The following is a 16,968-nucleotide window of genomic DNA, read 5'->3' on the forward strand; positions in this document are numbered from 1 at the left end:
TGCAAATTTGACACCATCAGATCAGGATTAAACAAAGACTGTGAATGGCTATCCAACTACAGAAGCAGTTTCTCCTCCCTTGGTGTTCACACCTCAACTGCTAGCAGAGCACCTCACCCTCCCTGATTGAACTAACCTCGTTATCTCCATACTGATTTATACCTGCCTCTGGAAATTTCCATTACTTGCATCTGAAGAAGTGAGGTTCTTACCCACGAAAGCTTATGCTCCCAATACTTCTGTTAGTCTTAAAGGTGCCACAGGACCCTCTGTTGCTGTTGAATTGGAGATAGTTCACCTCCCAATGACTTCATAAATATCTGCTTCAATTACCTTTAGTAAATGAAATAACCAAACAATCATTCATTTTCTGATATAGCTGTAAAACTAATCTGAAAAGTAAACCACTTTAAAAATGTATAGTGTGTACCTTCTAAAAATGAAACCTACATCTATCTGAGTTGTGAAGAATATGTATTACGGTTATAATAACCAACAAGAATGCACTTTTATGTAGAAACCCATTATTAAATTGAGTCTTCCTGACTAGTGATTTAAATCAAATACACCCTGCTGTAAACCCTGTCTGATTAGCGTACCAAAGTGATCCCAGTCCTCATGCAGATTCTGAATCTCCAGCTGGTTCCGGCCCTCAGTAAAAATGGGCTTGGGGTTCTTCTCAAAGCCCCCGGAGAGGATGCCACCTTGCCAACTGCGGATATAGATCCTGCCGTCTGGGTCCACAATAGCTGCAGAGGAAACATGAGAGCGTGTGGAAGGATTGGGAAGTGCAGGACAAATTAAACTTATATCAAAATAGACCGTGCTCCCCACACAGAGAGGCTGGGAATACAAAAATGACTCACAAATCAGTCAGTGAAGAGAATTCACTAGAGAATGAATCAGGCTCTCTGGTCAGAGAACTGGGTTCCCAGAGGAGCATAAACATTACTTACTAGTTGCGGAAATGCTTGCTAGAGAATGACAGAGACAAGGGTGTGTGTGTGTGTGTGTGTGTGTGTGTGTGTGTGTGTGTGTGTGTGTGAGTGAGAGTGAGAGTGAGAGTGAGAGACACACACATTTTCCACTTCCCAGCCCTGGTATCCATATGTGCGCTCTCCTTCAAGGGAGCCAAATGCCAGGCATGTGGGGAGGGAAGAGTTGTTATCCCAAGTGCTGTGGTTGCCCCCTACTGTTCAATGACATGCCAATGCCATTGTAAAGCCTTAACTTCAACTGAAAGAGAGAAATACATGGCCCATATGGGCACAGCAGCCTCCAAGGAGAACATAATAGCAAGGTTAGCACCATCCTTCCAGAGCACGTGGTGCATGGTTGTATCTCTGATGGATGCATCAACTACTTTCAAAGCAAGAATCAAAATCATTCCCGAGCCACAATCTCTGCTATCTGAGCTGGCACACCCAGAAGAACTCATCTTTTGTGGCAAGAGTTTATGTTTGAGTAAATAGTCAGCTATTCCCCACCTCAACTCTGAAAGAGAACACTTAGAATAAGTGAGCCTGAACACAAGGCACATTCCTGGCAGAGTTCAGGACTATGGAAAATGTCTGCACCCATCAGCTCTGCCTCTCCAGCCAGCCTTGCCTTTGGAAGGACAGAGATAGTTCACCAGCAAAATAAATCAGAGTGGAAGAGTCCTCACTTGGTGTGTTGCTCTCTAGTGGCTTCTTCAAGGGACGTGTCAAGAGGTAAAAGTGCTCACAGCCATGCAGTGGGATACTGACAGGTTCCTCATTGGAGAGACCCAGCTCGTAGGCCCACTGAAACCAGAAAGGCTTAGTTAGGGTGGAAGTGACTGGGAGAAAGCTGAGTCCCATGCATATTCGGTCATCATCTGAGTGTTTTTGCTACAGCACCAGGGAGCAAATCAATGTCTATGCTGCTGTAATATTGCCTTAGACAGAAGGAATTATTTACTTTTTTCCCCTCTCTACTTAGATTATAAACTCTTTGGGGAAGGGAACATCTTTTTGTTGTGTTTGAACAGCAACTAGCTCAACGGGGGCCTAGTCCATGATTGAAGCTTTTAGGTGCTATCATGATATAAAACAAAACAAAACAAAACAATTTATACTGTGAAATCACTACTGGTTTGGCTTCCAAACATAATAGACAATGATTCTTCTAATGGCCTCCTGCTCTGCTGGGGTTCCATGTTACCAAGATGGCCAGTTGCAGGCTGAGAAACATCAACTGGCAAATATATCTTCAGGGCTGACAAGCTGTGACATTAGAAAGAGGGAGATTTCCAGAAAAATTATGGAGATTCAATAGTCTCATTAAGAGCCACAGCAAAGTCCTTCACCTCAGAAAGATGTGCCCCTCCCATTGAGTGAGATTTGGCAGGTGTGTATTGCCACACTGCAAAATGCCTCTCAGCAGGTTGCCACTTAGATTATAGTGCCAAGCAAACAGCATGCACTAGTCTCCTCTTAGATAGAACTACCATTCTGTGGCACTGAATAGCATGCCTTTGATGCACTGCCGCAGACCAGGCCAAAGTGAACCTTAACATTATAATAATGTATGAAACTGCAGAGAAAATACAGAACATATACATTTCTTTATAAAGTAAAAATACGATTAAAAGCAAATACATGGGTGGCAGAAACTTAGCACTGCTAATTAGGACTGCTCTAATTAGGACAAAGATAGTATGGAGAGGGAGGGTGTAAACACAGCTATTTGGGGATGTAACCAATATTTTCCTATTTTTGGGGCTGACAAGTGTTCGTTCGTTCTGAAGAAACGTGACATGCGGTTTTAGCTGGTACTGAATGATCTCCTCCTCTGCTATTACAGCTACCGAATACACTGGAGTCCTTACAAGAGGACACAGAGGGGGAAATTCCCATCAAATCTAACCTGCCCAGCACAGTTGACAAAATACTGGCATTCAATCTGTCCTCTGTCAGTCTCCACTCCAGTCACACAACCCTTTTGGACCATGACATGGCTGATGCTTGTCCGCTCATGGATCTGGACACCTGCATAGAGAGGTCAGAGAAAGGAGTCAGGATACCACAGGCCTTATTGCTAGGATGAAAAATCAGGCTGCTAATCCCAAAGCCAAATTAACAGCCTCTCCTCCATTTCAGACACAGGCATTTCCTATTTCTAGATGAAATCTTCTCATAGGGAAAAGAGGAGAAGGGCTTGCGTACAAAATGTTTTATGTAGAAAACCTTGATGGCTTGTGTACAATGAAGCAGGACAGATCCTGCAATGCAGTGAGCTGGAATTGCAGCCTGTTTAGTGTGGGATTTATACTGGCTGACAGGAATAAACAAATAGGGAGCAAAGATGGCATTTAAGGAGGAAGGAAGTGTGAACGAGGAACTCTAAGCCAGAGTAAAGACCCTATAAACTTTATTTATAAATGCTGGAGTCTTAAGTTTGGATGGTGGCACAGATACAAAAAGCTAATGGCTATTTCAAGGGAACACAGTCATTTTTGCCCCAGTTAGTGAATGATACTGAAAATAAGCAGGACTCAGAAATTCAACTGGCAAACAGAAGTTCCAGCCAATGAAGTTCTGAGACACCCGACCGGGTGGCACTTAGTGAGACTTTAGCAACATATTTTTCTCAAAGACAATGATATGAAGTCATAAGTACAATACTAGGAGATGCTAAATGATAAGAATAGCACTTCCAGAGCCTTGGAGGCAATTGGCTGGTGGCCTCACGCCTTGCTACACACAAAGGACATGCTGCTGCCGTACAGCCTCCACCTTGGCTTCAGAGCTTCACCCTCGTACACCTCATAAGCTTCCTCCAATCTGACCAAGTTCCACTCCCATCTTCTTTGCTAAATCGTGACTTTGTCCCTTCTTTCAGACCACCCCAATCTCACTGAACAAGCTTCCAACTGGCATATGTCAGGCCCACCTCCAAATCCCCCAAAATCCACCTGTCTAGTTAAGTATTCCAGCTTCTGATCGCACACTCCTCTGGGCTCATATATAATGAAACGGTCCAGATGGGCATGAATCCACTTGTGCCTTTAGACTAAGCTCCCATCTGGGTTTACTATAGGTAGAAAGCATTGTGTAGACTTGTAGGGTTGTATATAAATAATCACTACAGCAGCCTGTGGTGTATGATTCCTTATACTAAATATCTCTAAAGATGCAGTACCCAAACAAGATCTGACCTGACTTTAGGGTGGAGAAAAATGGATTTAAAAGCATATTTCCTTTAAAGAAATTAGCAGACTTTGGTCATCAAAACAGAATAAGATGAATTCCAAAACTGATACCATCCCTATCACACGGTCATTTTCCTTTATAAGAACAAGGCAGACATCACACAAGGGAGCTGGCATGTTATAGATTAAAAATATTCATACCATTTCGAGAGGCAGCATTTGCCAGAGCAAGACTCACATCGGCAGATGATACGACTGCGTCCTCTGGCACATACATGGCACCCACCAGGTCATGAATGTTGATTAGTGGGTGTAGTTGTGCCACTTGTTTTGGAGCCATGATTTCACAAGGTATCCCCATTACACTGCCACAGAACACACAGAGGATGCTCGTCATTAGCCTCTCAGGAAAGGCAAGCACAGGTAAAGTTTAAGATCAGGTACAATTTCTCTCTTATATGTACCTGAGCCTTGAGGCAATGCGTTTCAGGGAGATCAGTCGATCCTGCGTCTGAGCCAGTGAGATAGAGCCTGTCTTCACGTAACCTAGGACAATGACCAACCAAAGTCAAGTCAGAGTTGGGCAGGTTCTCCAAGCCCTTGTATTTCCAGCAGAATCATTGCTTCCAATACACAGCAGCCGAGAAAGCCCAGCTTCCCACATTCATACACTGATTAGCTAGTAACCTACAATTGTTTTAGAAGGCACAGTTTAATTTAGACTACTAAAATTATTTTAATCCTCCTTTATACTAAAAGTTACTCAGGTTCATAAATACTCTCACAGATTATATTCCACACACTCCTGCCCAGTAAAGGAGAAACTGGCAGGATAAGAGGCTAGAACTAGGGATTCAGACCACTGCCCCATGTGCTCTAATAACTGCTTAATAAGCTGAAGAAAAAACTTTAACATGTAATAAATGAATGTAAACCTTTTGGCACCAAGGTAACTCCATTGGCTTTAATGGACGAATATGACCCTTTAAATATTAACCTTAATTATAGGCAGGGCTGGTAATGCTGATTATTAAGGTTGCCTGACACAATCCACTGTAAGACCCTGTTTTCTGTTTCTTATAATTCTGCCAAAGGTAACTGTGTGGGCTGAAATCTTCCATATCAGTTGTCTGCCTCAAACTGATTTTTTTTTTTTTTTTTTTTTTTGTGGTTAATTTTGAAATTTCAGACTAAATGATTCAGCCATTCTGAGAATGAGGCTAGGGAAAAATTTGTTGCATTTGCCCATGTTAAAAATTTTGGCAACCTTTTCTTTTAAAAAGCTAAAGTTCCCTCAACTTTGGAGCAGGGACCTGAAATTTGGCAAGGGGGTGGCCTTTGTGTTAGGGATGTACCTTTTACCGTCCCTGTGAAAATCAACCAAATTTAACCAAGCTATGCCTTTGAAAAAAATCACAGTTCACACATGCATAGTAGAGACTTGCTAGAGTTTCACATCTAAATCCCCGAAGATTGTGTCCACCCTGAGCATGCTCTGGTCTGGATGGCTAAGAGGTATTTCCTTGAAGCTGCAGCTCTGTGCTACTGCAGACTGGACCAGGGCTGGTCACTGGAACTGAGAGCAGGGAGCCTGATTTTGTTGTGCTCTCAGTCCTCCCTCTGTTCAGTCCAGGCAGTGTGGAGGAGGAGGATGCCCAATTCGAATGCAGAGGGAACAAGATCTGGGAAGGGAATGGCAGGAAGAGTAGATTGGGACAAGTAGCTGGAGGAGAGGGAGAAAGAAACTGGGACTGGGAATTGGTGTTAGGGAGGAGACTAGGACTGGCTGAGCAGAGACTGGGAGTCAGGAAGTGGGCGACTGAGATCAGATGATCTTGGGAGAAGGCAGTGGGGATATTGGAACTGTCTGGGCAAGGAGATTGGGATTTGAATCAGAGGTATGGGGGAAAGGGAGGAAGAGAGCCAGATCTGATGAGGAGATGGAGTTAAGGGGAAGAACGAAGACTAGCTGGGTAAGGAAACTGGAACAAGAAGATAGGGGCGGTGACAAAGAGATTGGACAAGAAGCTCAAAAGGAAGGACACTGGGACTGAGACCCAATGGTAATGGGGAACATGGGTGTGTGTCACCAGAGGCTGGGGGTGGACAGACGGAACAGATGAGGAGCAGGGTGGAGGGGAGACTGGGATTGGTTGGGCAGGGAGCTGGGAATTGGGGGAAGGGAGAGAGTCTGGGACAGGGAAAGGTTGGAGGGGGCTTGGCAGAAGGGGTCAGGTTTGAGGACAGCAGGCAAAAAGCTCTGTACCCACTAGATCACATTCCCCTTCAGATCCCAGAATGGCACCTCAGCTCCCCAAGTCTCAGCATTCCTCTATTTGTGAAACTCACTGGCAGTGTCCCATCCCCTCTAGTGCTGGTCCACAGAGTGTGACAACCTATTACTGCTATCAGTTACTTCATTAGTTGTTGTGGTTTAACTCATATGGTGGCTCTAAAGGTTTGACCCTGCTGATGACCCATGTGGGTTTCAATATGATGCCACATGATGGAATTTCTGTTTTTCCAGTTTGCATATTTTAAAACCTAGGAAAATACATACAAACTATGTTAAAAGTCAAGCACTCAGAACTCAGGAAATGCTAGAATTAAGGATCCCCTGAAACCTTAATTTGGCCCCCTGTATACACGTATGCATCAAGATAATCTTTCATTACATGATCACATCATATATTTCCCATAGGACCCCTGACTCATTCAGTGCACAAGCGGTACTTGCTCTGGGGGTGAATCACGATAGTGGAGTGGTGAATGAGTCAGAGGATTGTGGGAAGAGAAATGATGATTTCATGGTTCAGGCAGCTGAATGCTTGCCTGAAGAACTGGATTCTACCCCGTTTCTGTAACTGAGTTCCTATGCAATACTAGGCAAGTCACTTAAACTTTTCATAGTGCTCACTAATTGTGTGTTTATTTTCTGCATGCCTGACTTGAAATTCCGATGTCCAATCTGTTGATCCTAGATGTCTCAAATTGGGCACCCAAAATTAGTGTATATATTAGACCCTATCTGTAAAAGGGGACTAACACCCCCCTAATCTCACAGGAGTATTGTAAAAATAAATTCATTAATGTTTGTGAAGCACTCAGGTACTGTAGTGATGAGCATCATGGAAAGCCAATAAGGAAATTAACAGTTCTGCCTTCAAAACAACACGCAGTAAATAAGGCATGGTGCCATACAATGAACAACTGTTGTTAAGAGAACACCATCCATTCTGTGCATTGTATGAGGCATACTGTTTCATAACACATACATACAAGGGGACTGAATTAAAGTTGTGAAGGAAACTTAAATCTGGCACATCCTAACTTTTGAGTGCATGACTTTGAAAAGTGAAGTATGTTCTATTTGTGTAGTTATAGCGAATGTGGGAAATTTCTGTATTTTTATGAAAAATGTATGACTGTTTCCCCATTCACTTTTATACTGTGATCTACTATGACTCAAGGGGTTGTCATCTTTTCTAGGACAGGGAGCTAAGAGATGTATGTAGGTCACATAAGCATGTCAGGATTGGTATCAATGAATTATCAAGAATTGCCAACATATCATTGACTTCCCTTGGAGATACAATGGAAGACCATGGACTGGACATTAACTTTTAATGACTGGGAGCCAAGGGAGGCAGATCATGTGCAAACAGGGTGACTAGGGCTGGAAACAAAGAACTGAGGTGTCAGAAAACTGTTATAAAGATACTGCTGCCCTGTGCAGTGAGAGAGATTGAATCTTGGACATTCTGGGTGAAAGAGGCAGATTATCCAGCCATGCATGTAAGCTTTGCTTTTCCATTGTAATTTCAGGATCCTAAAATATTGTATGCTAGTTGACTAATAAAAGCTGTCCTGTACTGAAAAGGCTGCCCTGTGTTGCTGCAAACATCTATTGGCTGCATAGCTCCCAAAGGGGTAAAGTCTCCCTCCAACAGGAGTTCAGGTTCTTTTGGACTTACTGAAGGAGCCATGGTGAGATACAGTAGTGCTGAAGCCAGGGCCCAGCCTCAAAGTAATGGAGCTCCAGGGTATCCCTTGCAAAAAGTGGAGGCCTAGGGACTAGCACTAAGAGGGGTATGCTCCCTGACAGACTGTTTAAAGGCTTGAGGCAAACTCACCCTGTGGATCTGTGAGTTTCTCGCATGCTATTATTAAAGCTGGTTGGAAACTGGTGTGGCATTGCTGCTACTGGGCCCTCATCCTCTGCTCCCTCTTTAATATACAGGTGTGCATGCAATATAAACAAGTACTTTATGCTAAGATTGCTGCCCAGGCTGGAGATACAAAAATGAATACATCTGTATAAGCTTCATGGTTAATTCTAGTTAACTCTTGATTAACTTTTATGTTACTGATTTGAGCATAATCGGGGAAGTTTTCTTTCAACAATTCTGCCCTTACCTGTCACAAGTGTTGTGTTCTAAATGACTGCAGCAGGCAATCCAAACGTGAGGATGCCATGGGAATGTTTCCAAGCTGAGAGGGCTAAAGCCCCATTCAGTGCTTAGAAACCAGCAATTATACATGCTAGTGTTACCTCATTCCAAGTCCCAGAAAGCAGTGGAGTTCGTGTGAATCCACTTTGCAGGGAACTGAGCCAGAGGTTCCTTTTCTTACCTGTTTTGATTCCTGTCTCTTGTTCTAACTGCTGATACAGCTTGTTTGAATAGTCAGCCATCTTCAGCTCTATGGACAAGTGCCTGACTGTGCTCACGATGCCAGCACAGAATCGAGTGGAGCCAGCAGCCAGCCTGCAGGAGAAAATACAGCAGGGGCCTCATACAAAATACTATCATGCCAGAGCCTCTGGTTCAGGGACAGCCTCAGGACAAGAATCTCTCAGTTGCACTAGGCATTGCCAGGGCCAGCTCCAGGCACCAGACGAGAAAGCACGCGCCTGGGGCGGCACATTGTAAGGGGCGGCATGCCGGCCAATCTTGGGGCAGCACATTCAGGCCGCCCTGCCATGATTCTTTTTTTTTTTTTGCTTTGGCAACCCGGTCCGCAGCTCCAGAGCCCCCGGCTGGCTCCTTGCGCTCTGCCAGTCCCAGCCCAGCCCTACAGGGGCACGGACCCTGGCCCAGGGGGGGCAGGAACTAGCGATCCCCGCCGCTCACCATGCCACCGGGCTCCCCAGGAAGTGCCACTCCCCGCCGCCTGCACCGGCCTCCGCCTCCCGCGCCACTCTGAGCCCGGCTCGGCTGAGCCGCCTAGCCAGCACCTCCTGCAGCCCCCGGGGGCTCTGCCTGCCCGGCCCGGGAGAGACACCCCAATGCTGGAGGGGGGAGCCCCTCTCGCCCGGCTGCGAGCGGGCGGAGGGAGCGGGCAGGCGCCACCCTTCACCCCCCTGCGAGCCACCTTGATCACCCTCCACGTGCTCCCTGCAGCAGCCGTTTTTTTTTTTTTTTGTGCTTCGGCATCCGGACGCCCTTTTTTTTGCTTGGGGCGGCAAAAAAGCTAGAGCCGGCCCTGGGCATTGCAGCCCCTCTTATTGGCAGCCAGAGTTTGCTGCTTGTGTGTGTAGCTACAAGAAGGTGAAATCACAGTAAGATATGGGAAGGAGGAAAGGGGGAGAAAGAACAGCCCAGAACTGAGGTAGGCATGAATTCCTGGTAACTTGAGCTGATGTTAGAGTAATAAACCCTGTTAGTTAAAAGCCCTCTCCATTTGGAGTACTCCATTGACTGGGCAGATCCCATGTCCAGATGCCTCCAACCCCTGCTCCAAACAAAACCCCACTGGGCATTCCAGCTCCAGAGTGTATTTTTAGCTGCTTGTTGATAAGATGCACCCTATACTTGCACCCCAGCAAGAAACACAGGTGGCAGGAAAACTGCTGTCCAATGAGGCATAGTACAGTGAGACTGCATTCAAAGCTGGACACTGAAGGGTGCTTTTACCACGATTAGGGCTCCATGTCTGTCATGGAGGACACGGAAGTCATGGATTCCGTGACTTTCCGCGACCTCTGTGACTTCTGCAGGGGCCAGTGTGGTTGACCCCACTGCCGCCCAAACAGTGGGCCAGCTACTGGAGTGGCCCTGCGCAGCAATCCCTGGCCGGCCGGAGCAGCCGCAGTCCCCGGTCGGCCAGAGCAGCTGCAATCTGTGGCCCTCAGCAGCTGGAGCCGCTGGCCCCAGGCGCCCCCCCCCCCCCCCCGCTGCCCCCCCACCCCCCCCCCCCCCCCCCCCCCCCCCCATTTAAATGCAGGTATTTTTAGTATAAGTCATGGACAGGTCACGGGCCGTTAATTTTTGTTTATTGCCCATGACCTATCCATCACTTTTACTAAAAATACCCATGACTAAATCGTAGCCTTAACCATGACCTACACATGCAAAGAACCTATAAAACAGAACTGACACCACTCCCTACAGCATAACCAAATAGTCTTCAACCAGCGAAAGCACATTCTCAAGTCAAAGACGCAAAGGAAAGCACCACAGAGCTGACTGAATTTGAGGGGTGTCCTCACAAAGACAGAGCAGCCCATAGCACAGTGTATAGTTTACTATGCTATACAGAGCTCAAACTGCTCATCTGAGCTATGCACATGAGAAAGTTATTCACCTTGCAGTAACTGAGGTTCTTTGAGATATCTGTCCCTGGGGGTGCTCCACTCCAGGTGTCGGTGCGTCACAGCGCCATTGATCGGAGATCTTCGGTAGCAGTGCCTGGTTGGGATGCACACGTTCAGCTGCTGTCTCGCGGCGGCGTTAAGGTCTGCCTGAGCACATGCTTCCCGCACCCCACTCAGTTCCTTCTCTACCGTAGAGTTGTCTGATTAGTACTCTAAAAGTAGAGGGGAGGAGGGTGGGTAGTGGAGCACCCACAAGGACACACGTCTCGAAGAACCTCAGTTACTGCAAGGTGAGTAACTTTCTCTTCTTCAAGTGCTGTCCCTGTGGGTGCTCCACTCCAGGTGAATGTGAAGCTGTACCCACTATGGTTGGTGGGATTTTGGATATGCGTGAGGGATAATGGTAGACAGTACCATATGGTCGACTATGGTGTCTGCCGTGGTATCCCGTGTGATAGCATAATGTTTGGCAAATGTGTGGTCAGATGTCCACATGGCCGCCTTACATATGTCTGTAATGGGTACATTGTGGAGGAAGGCAATGGATGTTGACATTGCTCTAGTAGAATGAGTTCTAATATTCTCTGGTGGTTGAACATTCTGGGTCTGATAGCAGGATCTGATGAAATCCGAGATCCACTTGGAGAGTCTTTGCTTAGAGATAGCCTCACCCTTTGATCTCTCAGTAGTAGAAACAAATAGCCATGGGGATTTACGAAATGGTTTAGTTCTGTCAAGATAGAATGCAAGAGCCTGTCGGACATCGAGGGTATGTAACGCTGCTTCCTGTGGAGTCGATGGGATGGAATACAGGCAAGTGTATTGGCTGGTTAAAATGGAAGGGAGCCACCACCTTGGGGAGGAATTTGGGGTGGGGTCAGAGTTAACCTTGTTTTTAGAGAAAATGGTGTAGGCAGGGTAGGCCATCAGGGCACTTATTTCACCAACCCTTCTCGTTGACGTTATGGCAACCAAGAAAGCCACTTTCATGGACATGTGGAGCAGGAATGAGGTAGCCAGGGGCTCAAAAGGAGGTTTCATAAGAGCGCAGAGGACTAGATTGAGACTCCAGGAGGCTACTGGTGTATGAATCTCAGGGTAGAGATTTTGCAGGCCCCTGAGGAAGCGTTTAATGGTGGGGTGGGCAAAAAGTGAATAGCTATTTAGTGTGTCATGGAAGGTGGTAAGGGCCGCGTGGTGAACTCCGATAGAACTGAGTGAAAGCCCATCCTGTTTTAGTTCGAAAAGATAGTCTAAGGTGTCAGGGAGGGTTGCAGTTCGGGGTGTCAGGCGTCTGTGGAAGCACCAGATGGAGAAGCTTTTCCACTTTTGCAGGTAAGTCTTACAAGTGGAGTCCCTTCTACTGTGCAGGAGGATGTATTGCGGCTAATTCGTGGGATTGAAACCATGAAGGAACCACATCGTCAGATGGAGTTTCCGGAGCCGCAAATGAAGAAGCTGACCGCAGTTCTGGGAGAGCAGATCTGGCCTGTCGAGGACAGTCCTTGGAGGATGGATGGACATGCATAGCAGGTAAGGATACCATGTTTGTCTGGGCCAAGCTGGGGCAATAAGTATGACCCGGGCCTTGTCCTCTGTGATCTTGCGTAGAATCCTGTGAATCAGTGGAATAGCGTACATGAGGGAGTTGTTCCAAGGAATGAGGAACACGTCTCTTAGAGATGTGTGTCTGAATCTTGCTCTGGAGCAAAATAGATGGCATTTGGGGTTTTGAGGAGTGGCACACAAGTCTATCGACGGAGTGCCCTAGTGGGAGAAGAGCTGTCGGAGTATCGTGGGATGTAATTCCCATACGTGTTCCTCAGAGAAATGTCTGCTAAGTGTGTTGGCGATAGTGTTGTGACACCCAGGCAGGTAGGAAGAAGTGATTTCTATGTGATGTTGTATGCACCAATTCCATAGTCAGATGGCTTTTGTGTATAGGGAATGAGATCGTGCTCCTCCCTGCCTGTTGAAGTAAAACATATATGCTATACTGTCCATCAGAACTCAGATGGACTTGTTCTTTATGGTGGGAAGAAAGTGAAGGCAAACGTACCTGATGGCTCTGAGTTCTAGAAGACTGATGTGCAGACAGGTCTCTGAGGGGGACCAGCGGCCCTGTACCTTGTTGTCACTTAGGTCCGCTCCACAGCCTATCAGGGAAGTGTCCGTGGTGAGCATGAGTACTGGGGGGGTATGGATGGAAGGGAACACCCATGCATAGATTCTCTGGTTTTGTCCACCAATGTAGGGAAGCCAATACGTTCAGTGGCGGAGTCAGTGTTATGCAGAAACTGTGTCTGCTGGGTTTGTAGTTGGAATTGAGCCAGCCCTGAAGGCATCTCATGTGCAGCCTGGCGTATTTGACCACGAAGGTGGTGACTGCCATGTGACCAAGAAGCTGTAGGCAGCTGTGGAGGCATGAGGGTGTCCTCTGCGGCTGATGGTGAGGCAGGAGCCGGTAAATCCGGGAAGGGTTCATAGCCCACCTCTTCAGGAAGGGGTTCAGGGGCTCTAGATGTTGATGGAGCTGAGGATATAGGCGTAGGACGAGCTTGCGGTCTGTTAGAAGGGGCGCAAGGAGGAGCGGTGGCAGGAGCTGACCACCGGTACCACTGAGGCCAAGGCACTGGGCAGGAAAAGTTGGGTCCTGGCCACTGGGGGACAAAGTAGGGAAAGTGAGTCTGATTCTTATGATGCGCCATGTCTTGGGGTATGGTGGATGGCTCCTGTGGAGGGGGACACTCAGGCGGGGAGAACTCTGCCTGGTGCTGTATGTCGTTCTCACTATCTGTGAAAGTATCCAGGTCAGGTGGCGAGAGCTGCTGTTCAAACAGTGAGGGCTCCATGTAGAGGAGCAGAGAGTCAGGCTCAGGAGCCACAGAGATATCCTGCTGATGCAGGAATTGTTGCTGATCCCTAGGCTGGTGTGCTGCAGAGCATGAAGTGTGAGCGGCAGCCTGGAGTGATTTTTGTTTCGGTTTTGTAGGAGCTGCAAGACAGTCCCGCAGGGGGTCTGAATCTGCTCCGGGAGTGGCAGACAGGCTTGGTGCTGACATTCTTGTCGGCACCAGGATGGAATGCGCTGCCGGCACCGGGTCCATTGTCGGTGTCAGTGAGACTGGTACGGAGGAGAGCTTCCCGCTGCAGGAAGTCGGGTCCCTGCTTTTGCGCCCCGCGTGAGGTGCTGGGGTGATCAGAGTTGCCTGCTCTGGGTGCTGCCAGCACCAAGAGTAAAGACCTTGTGTGAGATCCTTTACCCTTTTGAGTGTCTCTGAGAGGAGACATTAGGGCTTCCTGCCTCTTCACATGAGAGGGTGAAGCCATGCTCTCGGTCGGTTCTGATTTGGCAGGGGAGCGTAAGGGAGAGAGTTTACTGCCCTTCTCCATAGGCGGCTGCAGAGTTTTCTCCATGAGGAGCATTTTTAGCTGCAAGTCTCTGTCACGGCGAGCTCTAGTTTTTAAGCTGGTACAGTGGAGACACTTCGCAGGGACGTGTGTGTTGCTGAGGCATTTAACGCAGAATGAGTGCCCACTGGACCGCAGCATAGACTCCTTGCAGGAGCCACATTTCTGAAAGCCTGGTAACCCCACCATAATGGAAGTATAAGCGGCCGAGGAAGTCTCAACAAGAGACTAACTTGAGGGGACGTTTTTTTTTAAACTAACGAACTGTGCTAAAGGAAAGGGAGAACTGGGAAATGGCTAGCTAACTATTTCTATTTTTCTCTACTTATTTCCTAGAGTAACCAGGGAAGAGATGAACACTGCCCCGAGTCCCGTCTTCAGCCAAGGATGGTTGAGAAGGAACTGAGGTGGGTGCGGGACGCGTGCGCTCAGGCAGACCCTAACAACACTGCGAGACAGCAGCTCAGGGCCGGCTTTAGCAAGAGCGGGGCCCGATTCCTGGGGGCGGGGCTTGCTGCAAGCCCCGCCCCCAGGAATCGAGCCGCGCTCCGGCCGGGGTTGCCGGGATTGGGTCTGACCCGGAGCTGCGCCGCGGGGGCCGCACCAGGTGGGGGAGACCCGAGCCGCGCCGGGGGGGGGGACCAGAGCCACGCCGCGGGAGCCGCGCCGCGGGGACCGGGCCGGGCCAGAGCCGACCCGAGCCGCGGGGACCGGGCCGGGCTGGAGCTGACCCGGGCCGCGCCGCGGGGGCCGGGCCAGACCCGGGCCGCGCCACGGGGGCCGAGCCGGGCCAGAGCCGCTGGGGCCTGCGGGAATGGGCCGCGCCTCCCCGGAGCCCTTCTCGCGCCCCCACCACCCCAGCTTACCTTGTGCTGCCGGCCCACCCCTGCTTCGTCTCAGACTTCCCGCGAATCCAAAGCAGGGGAGGGGGTGGAGCATTCACGGGAGGGGAGGAGGGCGAAGTGAGCTAGGGGCGGGGTGGACAGCTGCAGCGCGGGGCCCTCTTGGCGCGGGGCCCAATTCAGCCAAATCGGCTGAATCGGCCTAAAGCCGGCCCTGCAGCAGCTGAGCGTGTGCGTCCTGACCAGGCGCTGCTACCGAAGATCTCCGCTCAACGGCGCCGCAACGCACCATCACCTGGAGTGGAGCACCTACAGGGACCGCATTCGAAGAAGAAGGTGACATTACAATCCTAGAAACTAATTCAAAATGACTCATGATTCCAATAAAGGCAAATGGTGAGACACACCAAGCAGGAGAGGGACCATATTCAAGGAAATTACTGTCTGCTCCAGTGTCATGTACACATCTTGTAAAACTACATGTCCATCTGGTGTATTCTGTCTCCATTCACACAGTGATACCAGCATGGTCTCATTAAAAAAAAAGCACAGCTGAGTAAACAAAACATTTTCATTCTATTTTGAATACTTTTTGGAAACTTCTGCTAAAATCCAGCAGTTTAACGAGCAGAGCAGTGGGCACATCTACCCTACTCAGGATATCTACCTTTAATCCAACAGCCTTCCGATAGAACAGTAATCTCAAGCTATCTCCTGCCCTCTGCAGTACAAATGTCTTGCCAGTGAAGATGACTTTAAAAAACACCAAGTTATCTGGTATGGGCATCTATTGCAGACATTTCAAGTCCTATAATCCCGCACATTTGGTTTTGAGACAGGAATTCATAATCAGAAAGACATGAATAACCTGGAGGGTAGGGATAGGGTCCAGAGTGACCTAGACAAATTGAAGGATTGGGCCAAAAGAAATCTGATGAGGTTCAAGAAATACAAGTGCAGAGTCCTGCACTTAAGACGGAAGAATCCCATGCACTGCTACAGGCTGGGGACCGACTGGCTAAGCAGCAGTTCTGCAGAAAAGGACCTGGGGATATAGTGGATGAGAAGCTGGGTATGAGTCAACAGTGTGCCCTTGTTTGCAAGAAGGCTAACGGCATATTGGGCTGCATTAGTCGGAGCACTGCCAGCCGATTGAGGGAAGTGATTATTCCCCTCTATTTGGCACTGGTGAGGCCACATCTGGAGATTTGCATCCAGTTTTGGGCCCCCCACCACAGAAAGAATGTGGACAAATTGGAGAGAGGTCAACAAAAATGATCAGGGGGCTGGGGTACATGATTTACGAGGAGAGGCTGAGGGAACTGGGCTTGTTTAGTCTGCAGAAGAGAAGAGTGAGGGGGGATTTGATAGCAGCCTTCAACTACCTGAAGGGGGGTTCCAAAGAGGATGGAACTCGGCTGTTCTCAGTGGTGGCAGATGACAGAACAAGGAGCAATGGTCTCAAGTTGCAGTGGGGGAGATCTAGGTTGGATATTAGGAAACACTATTTCGCTAGGAGGGTGGTGAAGCACTGGAATGGGTTACCTAGGGAGGTGGTGGAATCTCCATCCTTGGAGGTTTTTAAGGCCCGGCTTGACAAAGCCTTGGCTGGGATGACTTAGTTGGTGTTGGTCCTGCCTTGAGCAGGGGGTTGGATTAGATGACCTCCTGAGGTCTCTTCCAAACCTAATATTCTATGATTCTATAACCTCAGTGCCCTATAGAGAATCACTGTTGAGAAGCAACTGGTTATGCACAAAAAGAAGAACAGGAGTACTTGTGGCACCTTAGAGACTAACAAATTTATTAGAGCATAAGCTTTCGTGGACTACAGCCCACTTCTTCGGATGCATATAGAATGGAACATATATTGAGGAGATATATATACACACATACAGAGAGCATAAACAGGTGGGAGTTGTCTTACCAACTCTGAGAGGCCAATT

The 16,968-nt window shown here is 48.2% G+C and overlaps 1 protein-coding gene across 3 annotated transcripts in view; it reads right to left on the reverse strand.

The window, feature by feature from the left end:
* Positions 1-16,968, reverse strand: part of PDPR (pyruvate dehydrogenase phosphatase regulatory subunit) — a 67,832-nt gene that overhangs the window by 27,578 nt on the left and 23,286 nt on the right. For 2 of the 3 annotated variants that reach the window (XM_034788218.1, XM_034788219.1), the window contains exons 3-8: positions 8,807-8,940; positions 4,639-4,720; positions 4,376-4,539; positions 2,890-3,011; positions 1,667-1,784; positions 600-749 (exon numbers count right to left, since the gene is read on the reverse strand). In XM_034788218.1, the coding sequence (XP_034644109.1) occupies positions 600-749; positions 1,667-1,784; positions 2,890-3,011; positions 4,376-4,539; positions 4,639-4,720; positions 8,807-8,940 (770 nt within the window). Of the gene's footprint in view, positions 1-599; positions 750-1,666; positions 1,785-2,889; positions 3,012-4,375; positions 4,540-4,638; positions 4,721-8,806; positions 8,941-16,968 lie in introns of those variants that run through there. The other variant, XM_034788220.1, reaches the window with a different exon arrangement.

This window comes from Trachemys scripta, chromosome 13 (assembly GCF_013100865.1).
Source record: "Trachemys scripta elegans isolate TJP31775 chromosome 13, CAS_Tse_1.0, whole genome shotgun sequence".
In the NCBI taxonomy this organism is placed as follows: Eukaryota; Metazoa; Chordata; order Testudines; family Emydidae; genus Trachemys; species Trachemys scripta.